The 20,539-nt window shown below is 43.8% G+C and overlaps 1 protein-coding gene across 1 annotated transcript; it reads left to right on the top strand.

The window, feature by feature from the left end:
- Positions 1-10,690: 10,690 nt before the first annotated feature.
- On the top strand, positions 10,691-19,744 carry IDI1 (isopentenyl-diphosphate delta isomerase 1). Its single transcript, XM_079947020.1, has 5 exons — positions 10,691-11,019; positions 14,947-15,119; positions 16,254-16,346; positions 17,015-17,145; positions 18,406-19,744. Exons 1-5 carry the CDS (start codon positions 10,706-10,708, stop codon positions 18,721-18,723), a joined length of 1,029 nt encoding a protein of 342 aa, XP_079803146.1. The 5' UTR covers positions 10,691-10,705; the 3' UTR covers positions 18,724-19,744.
- Positions 19,745-20,539: the final 795 nt, after the last annotated feature.

Raw genomic sequence — 20,539 nt, 5'->3', positions numbered from 1 at the left:
AGGATCTGTCCTTCCAGTGAGCACTCAGGGCTGATTTCCTTCAGAATGGAGAGGTTTGATCTTCTTGCAGTCCATGGGACTCTCAAGAGTCTCCTCCAGCACCATAATTCAAAAGCATCAATTCTTCGGCCATCAGCCTTCTTTATGGTCCAGCTCTCACTTCCATACATCACTACTGGGAAAACCATAGCTTTAACTATACGGACCTTTGTTGGCAAGGTGATCTAACATTTGGTACCTGATACTTAAAACGGCAGGTTTCCAGGGCTGCAGGAGCATTGCATGCATGCTGTGCATTCGCCTTTTGACGTATGTGCAGAGCTTAGGACATTTTAGGTACTTCAGGTGTTGGATAGTAATGAGTTTTTGTTGGTACCCAGGGAACTCGCTGGAACTCAGTTCCGGCACCTCTCAGTTGGGCACCCTTGGCATTATAAGAGAACAAGGGAGGCGATCATAGGGAGTTCCGGGACCATTTCCGAGAAAAATAGCATCTGTAATCCCCACAACAGCCTCGCAAACCGAACCAAACAGGTGTTGTTTCACCTGTGGTAGATGATGGGGCTCAGAGAGGAACACGGGGAGATGCTTAGTGCTGAGCCATTTGTCCATCCAGGTCAGTACTGAGTATTCACATTGGCAGTCTGCAATGGATTCCCACACAGTGGGATACTGTCAGCCTTCAGGTCACGTTTGCAGACATCTTTGTAATGCACAGTTGATCTGCCAACGGGCCAAGTGCCTGAAGTCCGCTCTGGATGCCTTCATTTGCCCTAGCTGCAACAAAACATCTACCATATCTTCAATGTCAGTCTCCACAGCCACAGCAGGCACTATAACACCAATGGTTTGACTTCATGCACTCCTCCATTGTTTCTCGAGACAGAAAGATGCCAACAACAATATTATAATTTATTAACTTTGCTGGTCACTTTATCTTGCCCAGGACAACCCAAAGAAAGAGACAGATTTGTAGCTCAAAATACCAGCTCCCAAAGAGGGCTTTGTTTTTTTCAGGGTTGCTATTTTTTTGTTCCTGATATGGATGCACCTGGTACCTTCTGAATATAAAGTGTGCTCTCCCACCGAGCTGTGGTCATTCTCCACAATGAACCCTAGTTTACAAGGAAGAGCATAACAAGGAACCTGTTGAATCAGATCAATCCAGTCTAATCCAGTCAATATCCTATCAGAAGCCCTCAAATATGAAACAAGGACAATAATCAGCAGCAATGGTGCTGTCTCCAATGCTGGGCACTGGATTGCAATATTATTCCCAAAGGTGTGTTCAAGTGTTTGCCTGAATGCAACAAATACAAAGTATGGACAGCAGAATGCAAAGCCCCACCACCAACATCCTCATGTGCATGGCCCCTTGCCTCAAGTCTCCCCAGGTTGCATGAGGACGGTGTAGGAGGCCTTCTACTTACATTTCCTTTAATACAAGTAATTGGTGGCCGTGATAAAGCAGGGTTCCTGATCATGTGGAAGATACGCAAGCAAAATGTGAGAAGCCTCCTGCAGATCTTCCCAACACAACATGGTGAAAGCTAAGGACTGAAGGAGGCTTCTGTACATGCCACACAAACACACCGGATCCCCACCCACACTTTTGAGCCTTTGCATGTTCAGATGAATGCCTGAACACACCTATGCCATGCAGTTATAAACCCTATGATTGTGCTGCAAAGCTTATCTATGCTTCTTGGAAAAATCAGTGAGCTCACTTTGGAGTTCTCCAGAATTATATCCAGTTAGAAACACGACCATTGAGTGGAAATTGTACAGCTTGGGCTCTTCTGCAGTTCATCGTGAAAAGCTGAGCAATTTTTGTTACAAAGCCATACAAGGGCAAAATGGCAGATACCCGGAGTGAGCCTGTTTGCATGTTTATGTCTTTTTCTTTACTATGAAAGCAAAGCTTTCCTATTTTTTATTAGTGTTACTTTTATATTCCATATTTCACCCATGCAGCTCAGTGTACCGTACATGCTTCCCCCTCTCCCCATTTTATCCTCACATTTATGACTGAAAGTGACTGATCCAAGGGGAACTTAATGGCTGTGTGGAAACCTGAACCCTTTTTCTTCCAAGTCCTTGTCTAACTCATTATTGTTGTTGTTGTTGTTGTTGTTGTGGAAACCTCAACCCTTTTTCTTCCAAGTCCTTGTCTAACTCATTATTGTTGTTGTTGTTGTTGTTGTTGAAGTAATTACCGTATTTTTTGCACCATAACACTCACTTTTTTCCTCCTAGAAAGTAAGGGGAAATGTCTGTGCGTGTTATGGAGCGAATGCCTACGGGTGGCAGGGGGGGGGATCTCCTGCAGTCGTGAGCAGAGGATCCATGGTTCCCCTTCCTTCCCTCCTCCGTGGCTTGCTTTGAAACAGCAAAGCGGGAGAGGAGCCGCTTACACAGGTGTAAGCAGCTCCTGTCTGGTTGGCTGCTTTAAAGCAACCGTGCTCTGTGTCCCTCTCTCCTCCGCACTCAGCTCGCTAAATAGCAGCAAAGCTTTTCAGCTCTCTAAGCCGGGGAGGAGGGAGAGAAGCAGAGCCTGCTTGTTTTAAAGGAGCAAAGCGGGAGAGGAGAGGAGCCTTCTCCCCTTATACCCCTCTTCTGCATTATTAGCAGCATCCTTCTCCACACACACACACCCTCGTGCTCCTTGTCCCTTGAGTGCTTTTCCTTCCCTCCCCACTTAAAACATGGTTACAAAGCACGGATCCACATGGATTCTCAGGATTTTTGCATTGGGCTACCCCAAACTCACTGTCAGATCACATGTCTGTGGCCACAGCATGAACCACAAAAATCATACATCCACTGTTTCGTTTAGAATATTTTTTTTCTTGTTTTCCTCCTCTAAAAACTACGTGCGTGTTATGGTCAGGTGCGTGTTATAGAGCGAAAAATACGGTATGTCCAGTTGTGGTTAATCCCATGGTAATATGCAAAGAACTACAGGTAAATATTTCTTCAAGTAGACAGCAGGTCTAATGTGTCTATTATCATTCATATATTTATCAGTTTGCAAATGCTCTGTAATTTTGTTTCAGTCATTCTGGCAACATCATCAGTGTAATTACAATCACACAACATTATCATTTTCAGGTAGGGAGCAGAGGCTGAATAAAACTAATTGCAAAATGCCTCCCATAGCCTAATTGCTATACAGAGTTTGGCACATCGTTGAGATAAAAAAGCTTTAGCATGCCTAATTTTGCTTAGTAACATAGGATTGGGGTTGACATGGTTAATTTCCTAAAGTCCACCTAACCCTGACATTCTCTGATTGCAAGAGAGATCTGCTAAACTGGTCAGACTGATAAAACTGCTGGAGATTATCTTAATGGCCCTTGAGTTGTGGGGTGAGAAGTTGAGACCGTTCTAACCCCTGGATCCAGTAAGTGTTAAAATATAAGCCAAGCAAGCTTCCTGTGTTAAGGTGATCGCCTGGGTGATGATCCATTAAGAGAACAAAGGAAAGGGAGTTTGGGAAATAGATGGAGTCCCTCCCTTAGCTTGCAATTAGTCAGAAGGACAAAGCCGAAGTTTAGAGCAGTGATGTGAACTAGAAGCAGAGAGAGAGATGCTGGATCTCTGCTTGAATCAAAGATGGCAGCTATGGGGAAAACAAGACTTTGGGGGTATTGATACTATGAACACCTCCACTGTAGATTCAGGTTGTATATATGTGTTAAATAAACGATATATCATAAGACACCATGGTATCTTCTGTGCCTCATTCCAAAAGAAAACACAAACTCTGCATAAGCAGCTAGAACCCCTGCAATCACACACCGCTCAGAGTTTGGGGTAGCGTGCAACAGTATGTTTGTTCTGGAAGTAATTATGGCCAATGGTGGTTACTCCCTTAGTAATGTGCAAACAACAGTCTGGCTTCACCAAGTACCCATGTTTTCTGTGCATGTGGGATAGTAGGGACCGTGCTCAGCATTACACGAAGGAGGACTGGCCTGTGCAGGAGGAATTGGTGCCTTGCAAAGAAAGGAACGTCATCAACGACCCTCTGGTGGACAGAGACTTAATACTCTTCCCACTGCTGCACATCAAGCTCGGCTTAATCAAGCAGTTCACCAAGGCTCTGGACAAGGATGGTGACTGCTTCACTTACTTGTGCCAGGCTTTTCCAGGATTGACCATGGAGAAGTTGAAAGCTGGCATCTTTGACGGTCCTCAGATCCATCAGCTCATCAGAGATCCAAAGTTCGGAAACTCAATGAACAAAGTGGAACTGGAAGCGTGGAAGGCATTTCTTCTGGTAGTGAAGAACTTTCTTGGCAACAATAAGGCCAAAAACTACGCAGAACTTGTCAACAACATGCTGACTGCTTTCAGAAACCTGGGCTGCAACATGAGCGTCAAGATGCACAACCTATTTTCACATATGGACCGGTTTCCTGAGAACCTGGGTTCAGTGAGTGATGAGCAGGGGGAGAGATTCCATCAGGACATGAAAGAGATGGAGACCAGGTATCAGGGTCGCTGGGACGCAGTCATGATGGCTGACTACTGTTGGACTCTGAAGAGAGACCTCCCTGCCGCTGAGCATTCCAGGAGTTCCAAGAAATGGAAGTTCAAGCCCTGAAGTTTGAAAAATGGTGAAGTAACATGCAATTTACGTGTACTTATCTTTATCAATGCCCACTATTCAGTTTACAGTAAACCTGATGGAGAGAAACGGATGCCATTTCCTGATTCAGCAGTGCAAAAATACCCTAAATCAGTTGTAGAAATCTAGACAACATTCAAAAAGTAAAAAATTGTTGCCCAGTGTTATAATTCATACATTTATCAGTTTGCAAATGCTCTGTAATATTGTTTCAGTCATTCTGGCAATACCATCAGTGTAATTACAATCACATAACATTATCATAATTTCCAAGTAGGGAACAGAGGCTGAATAAAACTAATTGCCAAAGGCCACCCATAGCCTAATTGCTATACAGAGTTGGGTGCACCTAAACTCATTGAGTTAAAATAGCTTTAGCGTGTCTAATTTTGCTTAGTAACATGGGATTGGGGTTGACCTGGTTAATTTCCTAAAGTCCATCCAAACCCTGAAATTCTCTGATTGTAAGGGGCATCTGCTGAAGTGGTCAGACCAATAAAACTGCCTGAGACTTCCTTAATGGCCCTAGGACAGGCATAGGCAAACTCGGCCCTCCAGATGTTTTGGGACTACAACGCCCATCATCCCCGACCACTGGTCCTGTTAGCTAGGGATGATGGGCGTTGTAGTCCCAAAATATCTGGAGGGCCGAGTTTACCTATGCCTGCCCTAGGAAATATCTCCTTTGCTATGAGGGTTGTAGATAAAGGACCCACAGTACTGCAATGTGAAATACAACTCCCACAATCACTGATTATTCTGGCCGGAGCTGATGGGCACAACACCAGGAGGGCACAATACGGTTTATCCTGGGGATGCTGTAAAGAAAGAGTCTGTGCAAACAATAGATTTTGCAGAATGAGTCATACCTGGACTGGGACATAGAAAGCTAAGCTGCTGTCTACAAGAATCTTACGGTGCTAACACCCACACCATAAATCTTCAAGGGAAGCAATGATTTTGGGGGCACCTCTTAGGTTCCCCAGCATAGCTATACCTCCTATGCTCAACCTATATATTTGTAAATGGACACAAGTATGACAAAATACCAGTAACCCTCCACTGACCACATTCTAATGGAACCCTTGGGGTAAGCCCTGCAATCCTGGAAAGTTAACTTTTAAATGAAATGGAAATGTTAAATGAAATCAGTATCGTTAAAAGTGTTGGTCTGAAACCCAGAGTCTGTTTCAGTTTCACTAAGATTTGAACCAAATTGTAAAAGTTTTTTCCAGGCGCAGAGCATGCAGGGAGAAAGGATGGAAATCAATCCAATTCTAGATAACCTTACTAAATCCAGGATGTTGCCCCCACGATTTTGTTGGACTCCAGCTCACATAATCCTTGACCAAACTGGCTGAGGTTGATAGGAATTGGAATTCACAGCTTTCGCAGCTCGGCTGGCTAGATGTCATTTATTTTGTTTAGTGTGTGGTTTTGGCTGTTTGTAGGTGTTCCACTTTTGTTTGGGAAGTGTATGCATTTTGACTGTGTTCATTTGTTTTTTGTTTTGGGGTGTGTGTGTTTGGTCTCCTTGCTGTTGCAGGGGGTAACTCTGTTTTGGTTTGCTATGTGTTTTTCCTGGTTTTGTTGTCTGCCTATTTTATCGGGGGGGGGGGGGTAATTGCCTTTTTTGCGTAGGTGTTTTGCTTTCAGTTTCCTATGCGAGTTCTTTGTTGTTCGTGATTTCACAGGACATTTTGTGACCGGTCAGCCATTTTGTACAGGTGCCCAGGAAAGTTTCTAAAGATTTTCAAATGTGGCTCTGCATCCAAAAAGTTTGGGAACTGCTGTTCTGGGGACTCATGGTACTGCAGCATTAATTACATGAAACAGGTCTCATGCTGGTAAGTCCCTTGGGTGGGAAACCATGGAAGGCCCTATACAAGCACAAGATAAAGAGGAGTATGATATAAAAATATTTCTTTTTTTTAAAAGAAAAAGCATAAAAAGCACAAGAGTTTGAGATGGGTGATCTGTACTACCAATTCTGAAGGCAGCGCTATGCCTCCTAGTGGTGACTATGCATTGCTACCAGCAAACCAGAAAATGGAGGAAATGAGACATACCTCAGGTTACATACGCTTCAGGTTACATACGCTTCAGGTTACATACGCTTCAGGTTACAGATTCCGCTAACCCAGAAATAGTGCTTCAGGTTAAGAACTTTGCTTCAGGATGAGAACAGAAATCATACTCCGGTGGCGCAGCGGCAGCGGGAGGCCCCATTAGCTAAAGTGGTCTTCAGGTTAAGAACAGTTTCAGGTTAAGAACGGACCTCTGGAACGAATTAAGTACTTAATCCGAGGTACCACTGTACTGTAATTCAGTGAACAGAAGAGGGGCAGCCAGGGGTGACTGGTGCCCATCATAGCTGTCAACTTTTCCCTTTTCTTGCAAGGAATCCTATTCGGAATAAGGGAATTTCCCTTTAAAAAAGGGAAACGTTGACAGCTATGGTGCCCATTGGGACCAGTGAGGCAGGAAGAAGAGATCCCAGCAGGAGAGTCCGCTAATGTTAGTTTTCCCTCATCCTTTTCCCTGCTGAGTTCTACAATGGCAACAGATACTGAAGAGGAATAAGATGAAAGGTAGAGAGATACCCTCTTGACATAAGTGAGAAGGCAGGCAGGTGGCGGCTGGCTGGTGCTGGCCGATATTGGTGGGAAAGTGTTCCATTTGCCCAAATGGACTAATCATCACTGGAGTAGTGAGCATTTAGGGTGCATAGCTTGTTTGGATTTCAGTTTCTGTGCCAAGTCCAGACCTGAAACTGAATGGAAATGGACGTAGTCAGTCCCATCCAAGAGATCATGGAGTTGTATAACAAACAACCTGCTCCAGCATTGCCCACGAAGGGAAAATGCGAGGTAAATTATTGCAATCCTCCTGGCTTAGAGAGCGGCTCTTTCAGGAGTAGCAACCCGGCCACCGGCTCTAAAGCAACCCCTCTTGCAGAGATGTGTCTATTATTCTTATTCTTATTCTTATTATTCTTATACCCCACCCATCTGGCTGGGTTTCCCCAGCCACTCCGGGCAACTTACAACATATAAAAAATTACAACATTTTAAAATTTCCCAATACTGGGTTGCCCTCAGGTGTCTTCTAAAAGTCAGATGGTTGTTTATTTCCTTGAAATATGATGGGAGGATGTTGTATTTATAAGAACAGCAACTGGAACCAAGGTTTGAATTAATTTTAAACTGCCACAGCAAATACAGGAAGATTGTTAACTGTTACGTTTTGCTGTCCTATTTGTTTCATGCAGTATTTTAGCATGTATCGTTTTTTCATGATCTGGTAGCCATTTGTTTTATTTTATGTTATTCAGGATAGACAACACAATGCCCTCCATATGCTGTTGGGCTATAACTCCCTTTTCATCCCTGGCCATTCGTCATGCCAGCTGGAGCTTATGGATGCTGAAAGTTCAACATCATCTGGAGGCTACTAGTTTGATCAACCCCATCTATATAATTATCTACGAATAGGTATTTCTAATAAAGGCTGTGTTACCACCGTGGTGAGTCAATTATAATAAATATTTTTAATAAATAACAATTATGCTACCTCAAATTACCAGTCTGGTATTTATACAGATGAATATCTATGAATAGATGAATATCTTTAGCAAATGAGTACTGAGCTACCACCAGTTCGCTTTTTTTGTGTGAATGGCACAACAGTCAAATCTCGTATACATTTGAGCTTTGTACAAAAATGTCTCAAAACATACCTCTCACATTTCAAGGCCTTTTTGGACCCTCAGCTTACACTTACTTTCTTTATCAAGATGTTGAGATTCTTCTGCTGTAACAGTGGAATCTGACGTCCGATGGATGCAAGTGATTTTCTCCTCAAAATGGTTTGCAAACAAGTCAGAGGGAGCTGCCGTTGGTTCTACCACCTCCTTCGGGAATAAATGGCCCTACCTGGAAAAGCTCGGCTGGGCAGCATAGTGAGGATGCAATGGAGGCAGCAATGTATGCCTTCTTTGCTACCTTCACTGCCACTAGGTAGGGTTGATGATGAACCCTCACCACTGTTGGATTGCATTCAACTGGAGTTTTCTTCCACTTACATTCAAGCAGTCTCCCAGCCTGTTTCTTCACCCTAACTCTGGAGTATAAAGGTAAAGGTAAAGGTACCCCTGCCCGTACGGGCCAGTCTTGACAGACTCTGGGGTTGTGCGCCCATCTCACTTAAGAGGCCAGGGGCCAGCGCTGTCCGGAGACACTTCCGGGTCACGTGGCCAGCGTGACATCGCTGCTCTGGCGAGCCAGAGTCGCACACGGAAACGCCGTTTACCTTCCCGCTGGTAAGCGGTCCCTATTTATCTACTTGCACCCGGAGGTGCTTTCGAACTGCTAGGTTGGCAGGCGCTGGGACCGAGCAGCGGGACCGCACCCTGCTGCAGGGATTCGAACCGCCGACCTTTCGATCGGCAAGCCCTAGGCGCTGAGGCTTTAACCCACAGCGCCACCTGCGTCCCACTCTGGAGTATACCAGGGAGCCAAATGGGCTCCATGAAGTGGGAGAGGGTGCTCAGGGGTAATCGTGTCAATGACGCGAGCCATTTGGGTGCTCCAGAGGTCACCCACGGCTTTGACAGGAGCGCCAGGCAAATCAGCTGGGGAATTCAAGAGCCGTCTTAGGAATCACTACACTTATGAAGCTGCTTACACTTACTTTCTTTATCAAGATGCTTGGTACCTCATTTTATTATTTATTTCCCTTATGAATCATTTTCCCCTCAGGCATCCAGAGGCTATTTACAACACAGTAAAAGTTAAATATAGTGTAATGAGTTTGATGCCAGACTCCCCTGTGTTATGAGTTTGTGGGTGCCTGAGTTTGTGGGTGTTTAATATCTGGACCCAGCAAATGTTAAGAGCTAGATAAACTAAATAAGTGAACCTCATGAGGTAATTGCCTGGGAGAGGAGCCATTTATAGAACAAAGGAAAGGTAATAAGCCATTAAGGAAAAGACTCTGGACCATAAGGCAAATGGGTGGAGCCCCTCCTTCAACTCAGAGTCAGAAGGCAAAGCCAGTGTTTGAAATAGTTTTAGGGTTGAGTGTGATGTGACCTGGGGGGGGGGGGGAGGTTGCAGTCTGGTAAAGGCGGCAGCTGGAAAGAGCATCAGAGCAAAATGGCTGGTGTCTGTTTGAATCATAGACTGCAGCCATGAGAGAAACAAGCCCCTCTTGGGCTGTTAATGCTGTGAACCCCTCCATTATACTCAGCTCAGGTTGCATATGTGTGCGTGCGTGTGTAAGTAAACCATATATCCTATAGTGTCCTCTGTGCCTCATTCCCAAAAGAAAACACAAACACTGGAACCCCTGGAAACTCACACCACTCGAAGATTGGGGTGGCACTCAACACTATTAACACACACACACTTACATGGTTTAAAACAACAGCAGCAGGAACACACACACACACACACACACACACACACACACACACATGTTCAACAGAGATGCAATATTGATTCCAGCTAGGATGAAGATCTCCAGAAGGTTTGGTGACAGAGGGAAGTCTTTTAGCAGGTGCTGAAAAGACTTCAATAGAGAAGGTGCACGCTTGATAAACAACGGTAGAGAGTTCCAAAGATCAGGTGCTAACTGAGCATATAATACAGGCATCTCCTACAAAAATTGCAATCAGCTTCTTCCAGTCTTGATTTTTTTTTTTTTTTTTTTTTGCTGTTATCCTTTCCTTAGTGCGTAGAGCATGAGCCTTTTAATGTCAGGGTCGTGGTTCGAGCGCTACAATGGGCACAATATCCGTGCTATGCTGAGGGTTGGACTAGATGGCCCTCGGGTGTCCCTTCCAACTCTTAAGAATTCCATGCTTCTATGAAATAACATCCACTCTCCCTTCCCCTCCCGCCATTCGCCCTTTAGCCACACCCCTCACGCCTTTAGCCACGCCCACCCTTCTCTCTCCGCCGCCCCCCCCCCCCGCGAGACCCGAGAGCCGCACGCGACTGCTCTCCCGCGGGCGATTGGCTGGCGCTTTGCGTTCCCTGCTCGCGGGCGGTGGCGCGATCGGCCCACCTGATGACGACGCCGCCCGGGGCCGCCGCCATTGGTCAGTCGCCGAGCGGGGAGGGTTGCCAGGCGATGTGGCGCGCGGCGCGGCGGTTGGCGGCGTCGGCAGCAGCTGTTCCTGCCGGGGCAGCCGGAGGAGAAGGCTGTGCAGCTCGCGCGCTCTCCGCTTCTGCTTCTTCCGCCTCCTCGTCTTCGAAGGGAAGCTTTTATCGTCGCAGCTGCTGGCAGGTGTTGCAGCCACCGCCGCCGCCTCAGTCTCGGCGGCCGCTTCCTTTGCTTTGCGTGAGGGCGGAGGCCGCGTGCCCACCCTGGGACGGAACGCGGTAAGGACCAAAAAAGCCCCGGGGGCGGAAGGGAGTTCGAAGCGATGCCGCTGAGTCACCCCGCGGGAAGCGGAGGGAGGTGGCGGTGCAGCGTCCAATAATAATAATAATAATAATAATAAATTATTTGTACCCAGCCACTCTGGGCGGCTTCCAACAAAGATTAAAAATACATTAAAATATCACACGTTAAAAACTTCCCTGAACAGGGCTGCCTTAAGATGTCTTCTGAATGTCAGGTAGTTGTTGTTCTCTTTGACATCTGGTGGGAGGGCGTTCCACAGGGTGGGTGCCACTACCGAGAAGGCCCTCTGCCTGGTTCCCTGTAGCTTTCCCTCTCGCAGTGAGGGAACCGCCAGAAGGCCCTCGGCGCTGGATCTCAGTGTCCGGGCAGAACGATGGGGGTGGAGATGCTCCTTCAGGTATACTGGGCGGAGGGGCAAGGATAAGTATGTTTCAAGGTATGCTCATAGTTGTACTTTTCCTCTCTTTGTTTAGGTGGTTGGGTAAGTCTGCCACATCTTTTCCTTCTCATATTTTTAACAGAGCATTTGCTACATCTTTTACTAGCCCTTTACTTTTGTCAGCAGTGCAATATCCAAGAGTGGCGCCTGTATCTCTGCAGGGCAGGGCCGTTGGCTTCCGGGGAGCCTGCCTTTCCCCACCAGGTGTACTGCCTCTGTCCCAGGAAGGCTCTGCACTTTGGAACTCCCTGCCTATTGACACCGGGCAGCCTTCCCTGCGCCTGCTGAGAAACGTTTTTGTTTTAGACGAGCCTACTCAGATACGTCTTTACTCCATTATTGTTGTTGTTCTGGAAAGTCTCAGGATCACTGTTGTCGCTTTTGCCTTTTTGTGCCAAACAGCTCTGGGATTTACTTCGCAACTAATTGGCGTATGAATTTCACTAGACAAATAGATAAATAAAAAGCTGCTGAAGGTTCTGTCCTGCCAACAGCTGTATTATCTACATCAGGCATAGGCCAAGTCCCAGCTGTTTTGGGACTACAATTCCCATCACCCCTGACCACTGGTCTTGTTAGCTAGGGATGATGGGATTTGTAGTCCCAAAACAGCTGGAGGGCTGAGTTTGGGGATGCCTGATCTACAACAGTGTTTTCCAAGCTTAGGTCTCCAGCTCCTTTTGGACTACAATTCCCATCATTCCTGACCACTGGTCTTGCTAGCTAGGGATGGTGGGAGTCATAGTCCAAAAAAAACAAAAAAAAAACAGCAGGCCACCCTAGGTTGGGAACCACTGATCTGCATACAGTATCCACTTCCCTATTGAAAAGGCTTGGGTAGGGAATCCGATTTCAGGTTTTTTCTCTGCATCCACAGCCCTGAGAAATCTTGTTGTTGTTGTTTAGTCGTGTCCGACTCTTCATGACCCCATGGACCAGAGCACGCCAGGCACTCCTGTCTTCCACTGCCTCCCACAGTTTGGCCAGACTCATGTTTGTAGCTTCAAGAACACTGTCCAACCATCTCGTCCTCTGTCATCCCCTTCTCCTTGTGCCCTCCATCTTTCACAACATCAGGGTCTTTTCCAGGGAGTCTTCTCTTCTCATGAAAGTATTCTTCTTCTCCAAAGTATTGGAGCCTCAGCTTCATGATCTGTCCTTCCAGTGAGCACTCAAGGTTGATTTCCTTAAGAATGGATACGTTTGATCTTCTTGCAGTCCATGGGACTCTCAAGAGTCTCCTCCAGCACCATAATTCAAAAGCATCAATTCTTCGGCGATCAGCCTTCTTTATGGTCCAGCTCTCACTTCCATACATCACTACTGGGAAAACCATGGCTTTAACTATACGGACCTTTGTTGGCAAGGTGATGTCTCTGCTTTTTAAGACGCTGTCTAGGTTTGCCATCGCCTTTCTCCCAAGGAGCAGGAGTCTTTTAATTTCGTGACTGCTGTCACCATCTGCAGTGATCATGGAGCCCACGAAAGTAAAATCTCTCACTGCCTCCATTTCATCCCCTTCTATTTGCCAGGTGATGGGACCAGTGGCCATGATCTTCGTTTTTTTGATGTTGAGCTTCAGACCATATTTTGCGCTCTCCTCTTTCACCCTCATTAAAAGGTTCTTTAATTCCTCCTCACTTTCTGCCATCAAGGTTGTGTCATCTGCATATCTGAGGTTGTTGATATTTCTTCTGGCAATCTTAATTCCGGCTTGGGATTCATCCAGCCCAGCCTTTCGCACTGAGAAATCTTACTCAAGTTTTATTAATGTCCTCTTGTTCTTACTGCACTGTCCTTTAAAGAGCTGCAGATGGCACCTGCTGTTCTCTTCCTCCTTCCCCCACTTTCCCCCCCACAACATGCCCCTGAGGGCGGTTAGGTGACCAAGATAAAGATTGTGTAAGCTTATGGTAGAGATGGGATGGATACCAACCTGAAACTCTGAAGAGCCACTGCTGGTTTCTGTAGACAGTACAGTGGTAACTTGGGTTAAGTACTTAATTCGTTCTGGAGGTCCGTTCTTAACCTGAAACTGTTCTTAACCTGAAGCACCACTTTAGCTAATGGGGCCTCCTGCTGCCGCAGCGCTGCCAGAGCATGATTTCTGTTCTCATCCTGAAGCAAAGTTCTTAACCTGTAGCACTATTTCTGGGTTAACGGAGTCTGTAACCTGAAGCGTATATAACCTGAAGCATATGTAACCTGAGGTACCACTGTACTAAGCTCAGTAATTTCCTGTATTTATCCTTTGTAGTTTCCCTTGGGATTTTGAAAGAGATGGAGCTTTTTGAGATGGAGCATGTAGCTCGCTCTCTTTTCCTAGTGTAGATTTCTAAAGCATTTTTGTTAAACAGCAAAAGTAGCATACTTCCCACTTTAGCAACAGTGCTTTGCTTCAAAATTAAACTTTCAGCAGCAAAGCTCTGCTGCTGGAGTCGACAGCTTTATAAGTGCTCAGAACTTTTGCCACTGGGGCTGACAAGTGATATGGAGCTGAAGTGGGCTGGGGGGATTTCTATAGCATTCCCAATATACAAAGGTGTTTCAAGGTATGCTCATAGTTGTACTTTTCTTCTCTTTGTTTAGGCAGTTGGGTAAGTCTGCCACATCTTTTCCTGGCAGGACTCTCATATTTTTAACACAGCATTTGCTACCTCTTTTACTGGCCCTTTACTTTTGTCAGCAGTGCAATACACAGTTTGAAAGCATGGCAGTGCAAGTAGATAAATAGGTACTGCTGTGGCGGGAAGGTAAACGGCATTTCCATGTGTACTGGTTTCCGTCACGGTGCTCCATTGAGCCAGAAGCGGTTTAGTCACACTGGCCACATGACTCGGAAAGCTGTCTGTGGACAAACTGGCTCCCTTGACCTGAAAGCAAGATGAGCGCCACAACCCCATAGTCTCCTTTGACTGAACTTAACTGTCCAGGGGTTCTTTACATTTTTACTTTTATACATAGAAGTATAGCAGGTGAAGCCTTATCACTGTAGACAAATCAAAAAAGCTTTCATCTATTAAACAGGTACTAATAAAGTCATTGGCTCAGGGCTAGTTAAAAAGGAGGAAGTGGTCAACTTTAACAAATGCCAAGGATAGTTGGTGCCTAAAGACACTAAAGGCTTTGTGTGTTTTCCTGGAAAGTCATGCTAGTGCAGGATAAAACAAGTAGTGATAGTTATGTATTGTGTAAAAAAATGGTGGACTCATATTCTCACTGAACTGAGAATATTGGCTGAGGATCAAAATTAACTTTGTCTAGCCATCAGAAATTATATGCACACTTGATGGTTGCGTTGGTTGTGAAGTTTAGGCAAGTTTCTAGCTTTGGCAGGTATAATGGACACACTCATCTGCATGCCTGTGCTCTGCTGACTCTAGGCATACATTAGGAAATCTTGTAAGTTCTTGTATTGTTCATTAAATATTTGTGTAATTGTGGGTTGTTGTTTTTTTGTCAGTATTTTTATTAGGAGCATCAATACTGTAACGATGCCTGAAATAAATACAAATGAACTGGATGAGCAGCAGGTAGAGTTGCTGGCAGAGATGTGCATCCTTATTGATGAAAATGACAACAAAATTGGTTCAGATACCAAGAAAAACTGCCACCTGAATGAGAACATTGACAAAGGTATCTATCACTGTTCAGATCCCATTGTATGTAAACTACCTGGGTACCAAGCTGCATCGAGCACTTCTACCGTGCCCCATTTTTTGCCTCTGGGTTTTTTGCAATCTACTTGTACAACAAGATGTAGCAGTTAAAACGAGAAAGGGAGCTGGAGGAAATGGAACAAGGAAGATAGAGGAATGTGGTTCAGCAGACTAGCCTTGTGCATCCATGTACAAGATAACTTTGAATTAAGAGTTCTTTAAGTGGTAAAGAAAATCCTTTTCATGCTGTGAAGTCAAATAGCAATTTAGGCTTGTTAATATGTTTTGAGTCACCAATTACTTTGACACACAGCCCACAGAGCAACTTCCTGCCCCACCATTTAGCCTTACCTTATATAGTTCTGCCCGGCACACAAATTTAGACTGCGGGTAGCTTCTTCAAATGTTTATGCCAAAAAGCAATAAAAGATGAATGAGTGTTCTGCAATTTTCAGGCTTCAGTTAAAGAGGTAATGGGCATATTCCATAAGCCAAGGTACATAATTATTTCTGTGGCTGAAACATCACTTTTGGTGCATAAGGATATAGGCAATTTCCCTACTGCACACAAGAACAGAAGCAGCATGAGTTAAAAACCCTTTTCTTGTGCTGACTTATGCTGCTCCAGGAGAACATCTGACACTAACCTGTTATCTGACAGAATAAAGACTTTAGTCTTCTATGATGTCTTTGATTACAGATCTGTAAGGAACTGCTCAAAATAAATAGCTCTGTTCCTCAGACAGTGCAAAAACACCTAAGCACTTAACTTTTGCAAAAGTAATATATTGTAGTATATATATTGTAAGATATGACATACAATAATATCTTAGGTTTACTCCTACAAAGTTCTCCAAAGGGTACCCAAGCAATAATTTATTCAAATACATATATATCCAACCCTCCTTTCCAAGGCAGTTACCAGCCTAAATGAGAAACCACAATGCATACAGTGGAAAGTTTTGTTTAGAAATAGGGTGCTCGTTTCTTTGTTTAAACTTTGGTTTTAAACTGTAAGATCAAGTATTACGATGAACACGAGTGAAATTTACTCCCCACCCCCTTGCAGTACATTCTTTTTAAAAGCATATTGCCTATCTTTTTGTGCTAGGACTGCTGCATCGTGCTTTCAGTGTCTTCTTGTTCAATACGGAGAATAAACTGCTATTGCAACAAAGATCAGATGCCAAAATCACTTTCCCAGGTTTGTTACTAAGCAACAAATTCTTGTTTTCATTGCATAGCTTCTATAAAATACCACTTTGTGTCCTCATATATTTCTGGAATGCTTGAAAAATAGAATTATCTGTTAAATTTCAAACAAATTTACTTACTTTCATTTTCAAGTGAGCAGATACTTGGGTAGCAGTAATGTTTTCTCTCTCTGAAAGAATGGTGGGGTGTGTGTGTTCATGACCTGTATTTGTTCGGTTAACAGCAGAAGCGTGAGAAACATGCAAAGATTTTCTGATAGGTCAAATGCCCAAAAGACTATTTGGTGTGGTGATGTTGTCTTTGGTCTAGACTAGCATACGTTTAGTGAATAGGTGGAAATTGAAGGGGGGTGGAAATCACAAATTAAATAATGACTAGTGCTTTGTCCTTTTTTTCTAACCATATATAACTCAGAATGGGCTTGGGAACACAATTGCACTACATGCTGGAAATGTATTCTTTATGGTGCTAAGCATTGATAGGCTTATTTTGCTTTGAATATGGCAGTATGTGCTATTGTGTTGTTTTTTGGAACTTTGTTTCAAACTTTGGATACTTGGTACTGTCAACAAAATGAGATTGGCTACTTCCAGGATTCTAGTATCTGAAAGTCTGCAAAGTATTCTTTAAACTGAATCCACAAATCTTTTATGGTAGATTGCTTCACCAACACTTGTTGCAGTCATCCCCTGAACACCGTGCTTGAAGTAGAAGAAAAGAATGCAATTGGCGTTCGAAGAGCAGCTCAGAGGCGCCTGAAAGAAGAGCTAGGAATTCCAATGGAACAGGTAAATAATGCTCTTATTTCAGAGTAATGACTTCCCTAGGGGAAAATAGTTGAACAGCATCTAGTTATACTTGTAGTTCTAAATACTAATCAGAGCTGCAGTATTTATTTGGAACCTGTCGGCCCTATTCCCAGAAGCTTAAGAGAAGGGAGCAATTATCACAGTGTGTTTGTTGCTACTTCAGCGTGTCTGTGCTTTTTCACTAGTCAGAATGACCAGGTTTGGTGAATGCCCTGGATTGAGTTTCAGAATAATCACAATTGACCAAGACATGCTTGCTTACAGATGTTAGTTGATAGACTGATTATAACAATCTGTCCAGCAAGCACACCAGAAAGGCTTTTTGTATAATCTAAACATATAAGGAGGAGGGGACGCAGGTGGCGCTGTGGGTTAAAGCCTCAGCGCCTAGGGCTTGCCGATTGAAAGGTCGGCGGTTCGAATCCCTGCGGCGGGGTACGCTCCCGCTGCTCGGTCCCAGCGCCTGCCAACCTAGCAGTTTGAAAGCACCTCCGGGTGCAAGTAGATAAATAGGGACCGCTTACCAGCGGGAAGGTAAACGGCGTTTCCGTGTGCGGCTCTGGCTCTGGCTCTGGCTCTGGCCAGAGCAGCAATGTCACGCTGGCCACGTGACCCGGAAGTGTCTCCGGACAGCGCTGGCCCCTGGCCTCTTAAGTGAGATGGGCGCACAACCCCAGAGTCTGTCAAGACTGGCCCGTACGGGCAGGGGTACCTTTACCTTTACCTTTAAACATATAAGGAGCAAGGAAGGAACTATTTTAATAGTATAGTTTTTCCCAGGGCTGGAAAGTGATTTCAAATGCCTTGGCTCCAGCATATGGGCCATACCCATATGACTAGAGCTCTGAGGTACTCATCTCTGCAGTTTATATTGGGAAGAATGTTTTCTTATCTGATATATCCACTCAAATGTACATTATTCAATTAAATGCTCACTTGAGCCTTGTGTCTCTCGCCATCCCAGTCAGACATGCACTCTGTCCACACCATTATACACTATTCCACAGAGTCCTTAGGAGCAGATTAGATGGGGAAGGAAAGTCCAAGTGTCATTCTTTTGATCTGAGCAACTGACTATACAAATTTTATATTAAAAACCAACCATTTAAAAGCAAACTACAACAGCTCTTTCTCCAGCCCACCCCTTTTAGGTTTGTATTGAGGTGTTCTCAAAAAAATTATCATAAAAATGCAGAAAGGAAGTAATAAAGTACTGTCACTACATGTTTTTGGTTGTAGGTAACACCAGAAGAAATCTTGTACTTAACCCGAATTCACTACAAAGCTCAGTCCAATGGGATCTGGGGAGAACATGAAATAGATTACATCTTGTTTGTGCAGAAGAATGTGACGCTGAATGCAGATCCCAATGAAATTAAAAGCTACTGTTATGTGACACAAGAAGAACTGAAAGAACTCCTGGACAAAGCATCCCGAAATGAAATTAAGATTACTCCATGGTTCAAACTGATTGCAGAGACTTTTCTCTTTAAATGGTGGGATAACTTGAATAATCTGAATAGGTTTGTGGATCATGAAAAGATTCACAGAATGTAACAGCTTGTAGGATATGCTGCTCTAAAAATGATATAGTACCATTTAGTACTGATAAATGGCAATATCTGAAGCACTAATTATAAGTTGACTGTAACACAGGGAACGAATTAGGAATAAGAAGATATCCTGTGAAGGGAATTTGATTTTATCTCTGGCTGATTGTTAAAGCTTGAGTCTTTTCTGCCTTTCATTTCTTGGAGTAATTATTTGGATTATTAACAAGCTTTCAATGGGAATGTATTTGTTGATATAATCACTAGAATCTGAGGTTTAATACTGACTAGGCTACCAGTTAAGATTGAAAGTTAAATCTTAGCCAGGATACCTCTCTATTTTTCAGGGTAGGCTGTTTGCTGTACAATAGGGAAGGAGTTAGTTATTTAGTCAGAAATCCCATTAGATACAGACAAACCCAATGGAGTTCCCAGACTAGTTTTGTTCTTGGCTTAATGCAGGGGAGGGGGGCGCTAACATGTGACTCTCCATCAGCCCTAACTAGCATAGCTGTTGAGATTTCTGGTCCTAAAGGCTGCATCTTGAATGTCATACTAAAGTTCATGTTAGGGGATAAGAGAAACAGTACTTATATTCTGCCAATTCAAGAGCTGGCCTATTTCATCCACTCATTTTCAGTTTTCTGGTGTGCTAGCAGAATGGAGTATGTGGGGTAATAAGTAAGTGTGGTGTTAACTGCTCTAATAGTACTTGTTCACTTGTAAACTGTGCATGATGAAAACTACGTATTATGGGGCGGAACTAGGTGGTATTCAAAATGTCAAGTGAGAATTTGTACTTCAGTCATCTCCAAATGTGCCTTCCTTTTTTTAATTATTTGCTGTAAAAAGAAAAGGAAGTCTTGACTATAAGGCCTGCCTAGTAACTCTTCACTTTACCTGGACTTAAGGGTGTTCCATTTTCAGATATAACTAGATAGTAAAATCTGTGCATATTCAGACATTCTGCTGTGTTCCAGAAAGCCGCTGGTGTATTTTTAATCATTAAAATGACTGAATCCTAACAAGTGAACTTAATACTTCTTCATTAAAAATATTGTGTTCCATTTTAATTTTCCATAACTTGTTAAATTTAGGCTAGTTAATAGAAAACCAATTTTTGAGGAATACAATATGACAAATGTTAATAATTATTGGACAGGCCAATTGAGCTAAATTTCTGATCTTAAAAATGCTTGATCAGCACCCCACATCTTGGAAGTTGTTTAGAAGCTCAACTGAAGTGTAAAATGCAGATCAAGGATGGTGTCACCAGAGCCAAGAGGACACCAGCACAGTTAACAACCAGAGTCAAAGAAGCTGTTATTCCTTCCAAACAATGGAGGTCTAGCCCAAATGAGGAAAACAAAAAGGAACACAAACTTTGGCAAATGAGACAATAAGGGTTCTTTAAAAAATGGAGCAGGACACTGCTAAAAACATGAACAACAAAACATTGAAATACTTTAGTAGCAGATGACTGGCTAGGAAGACAGTTGGTATCTTGGATGACAAGGGAGCAAAAGGAGTGCTAGAGGTGGCTCAGAATCCGAATGAATTCTCTGCTTTTGTTTTCACAGCAGAGGATAGGGGACAGATCCTGTACCTGAACTAACTATAGCTATCTGCGGTAAATGAAAAACAGTTCTAGGCTTAATAGACCAAATAAAAACTAACAAATTGCCAGATTGAGATAGCATCCACCTAAGGGTTTCAAAAAAATCAAATGTGATTTTCTAACAAAAATATGTAACTTTTGCCTTGGATCATCCTCCATTGCTGGGAACAGGAAATATAACACTAATTTTTTAAAACGGATCCAG

Source organism: Podarcis cretensis (assembly GCF_951804945.1).
Source record: "Podarcis cretensis genome assembly, chromosome: 12".
NCBI classification, from domain to species: domain Eukaryota; kingdom Metazoa; phylum Chordata; class Lepidosauria; order Squamata; family Lacertidae; genus Podarcis; species Podarcis cretensis.
This window is presented reverse-complemented; position numbering and strand designations above follow the sequence as displayed.

Bases quoted from the DNA above. Each gene is read 5' to 3' on its own strand.
- IDI1 (XM_079947020.1), top strand. From the start codon at position 10,706: ATGACGACGCCGCCCGGGGCCGCCGCCATTGGTCAGTCGCCGAGCGGG. The intron at 11,020-14,946 runs GTAAGGACCAAA...TTTTTTTGTCAG, and splicing joins CCACCCTGGGACGGAACGCG to TATTTTTATTAGGAGCATCA. The intron at 16,347-17,014 runs GTTTGTTACTAA...CTTTTATGGTAG, and splicing joins TGCCAAAATCACTTTCCCAG to ATTGCTTCACCAACACTTGT.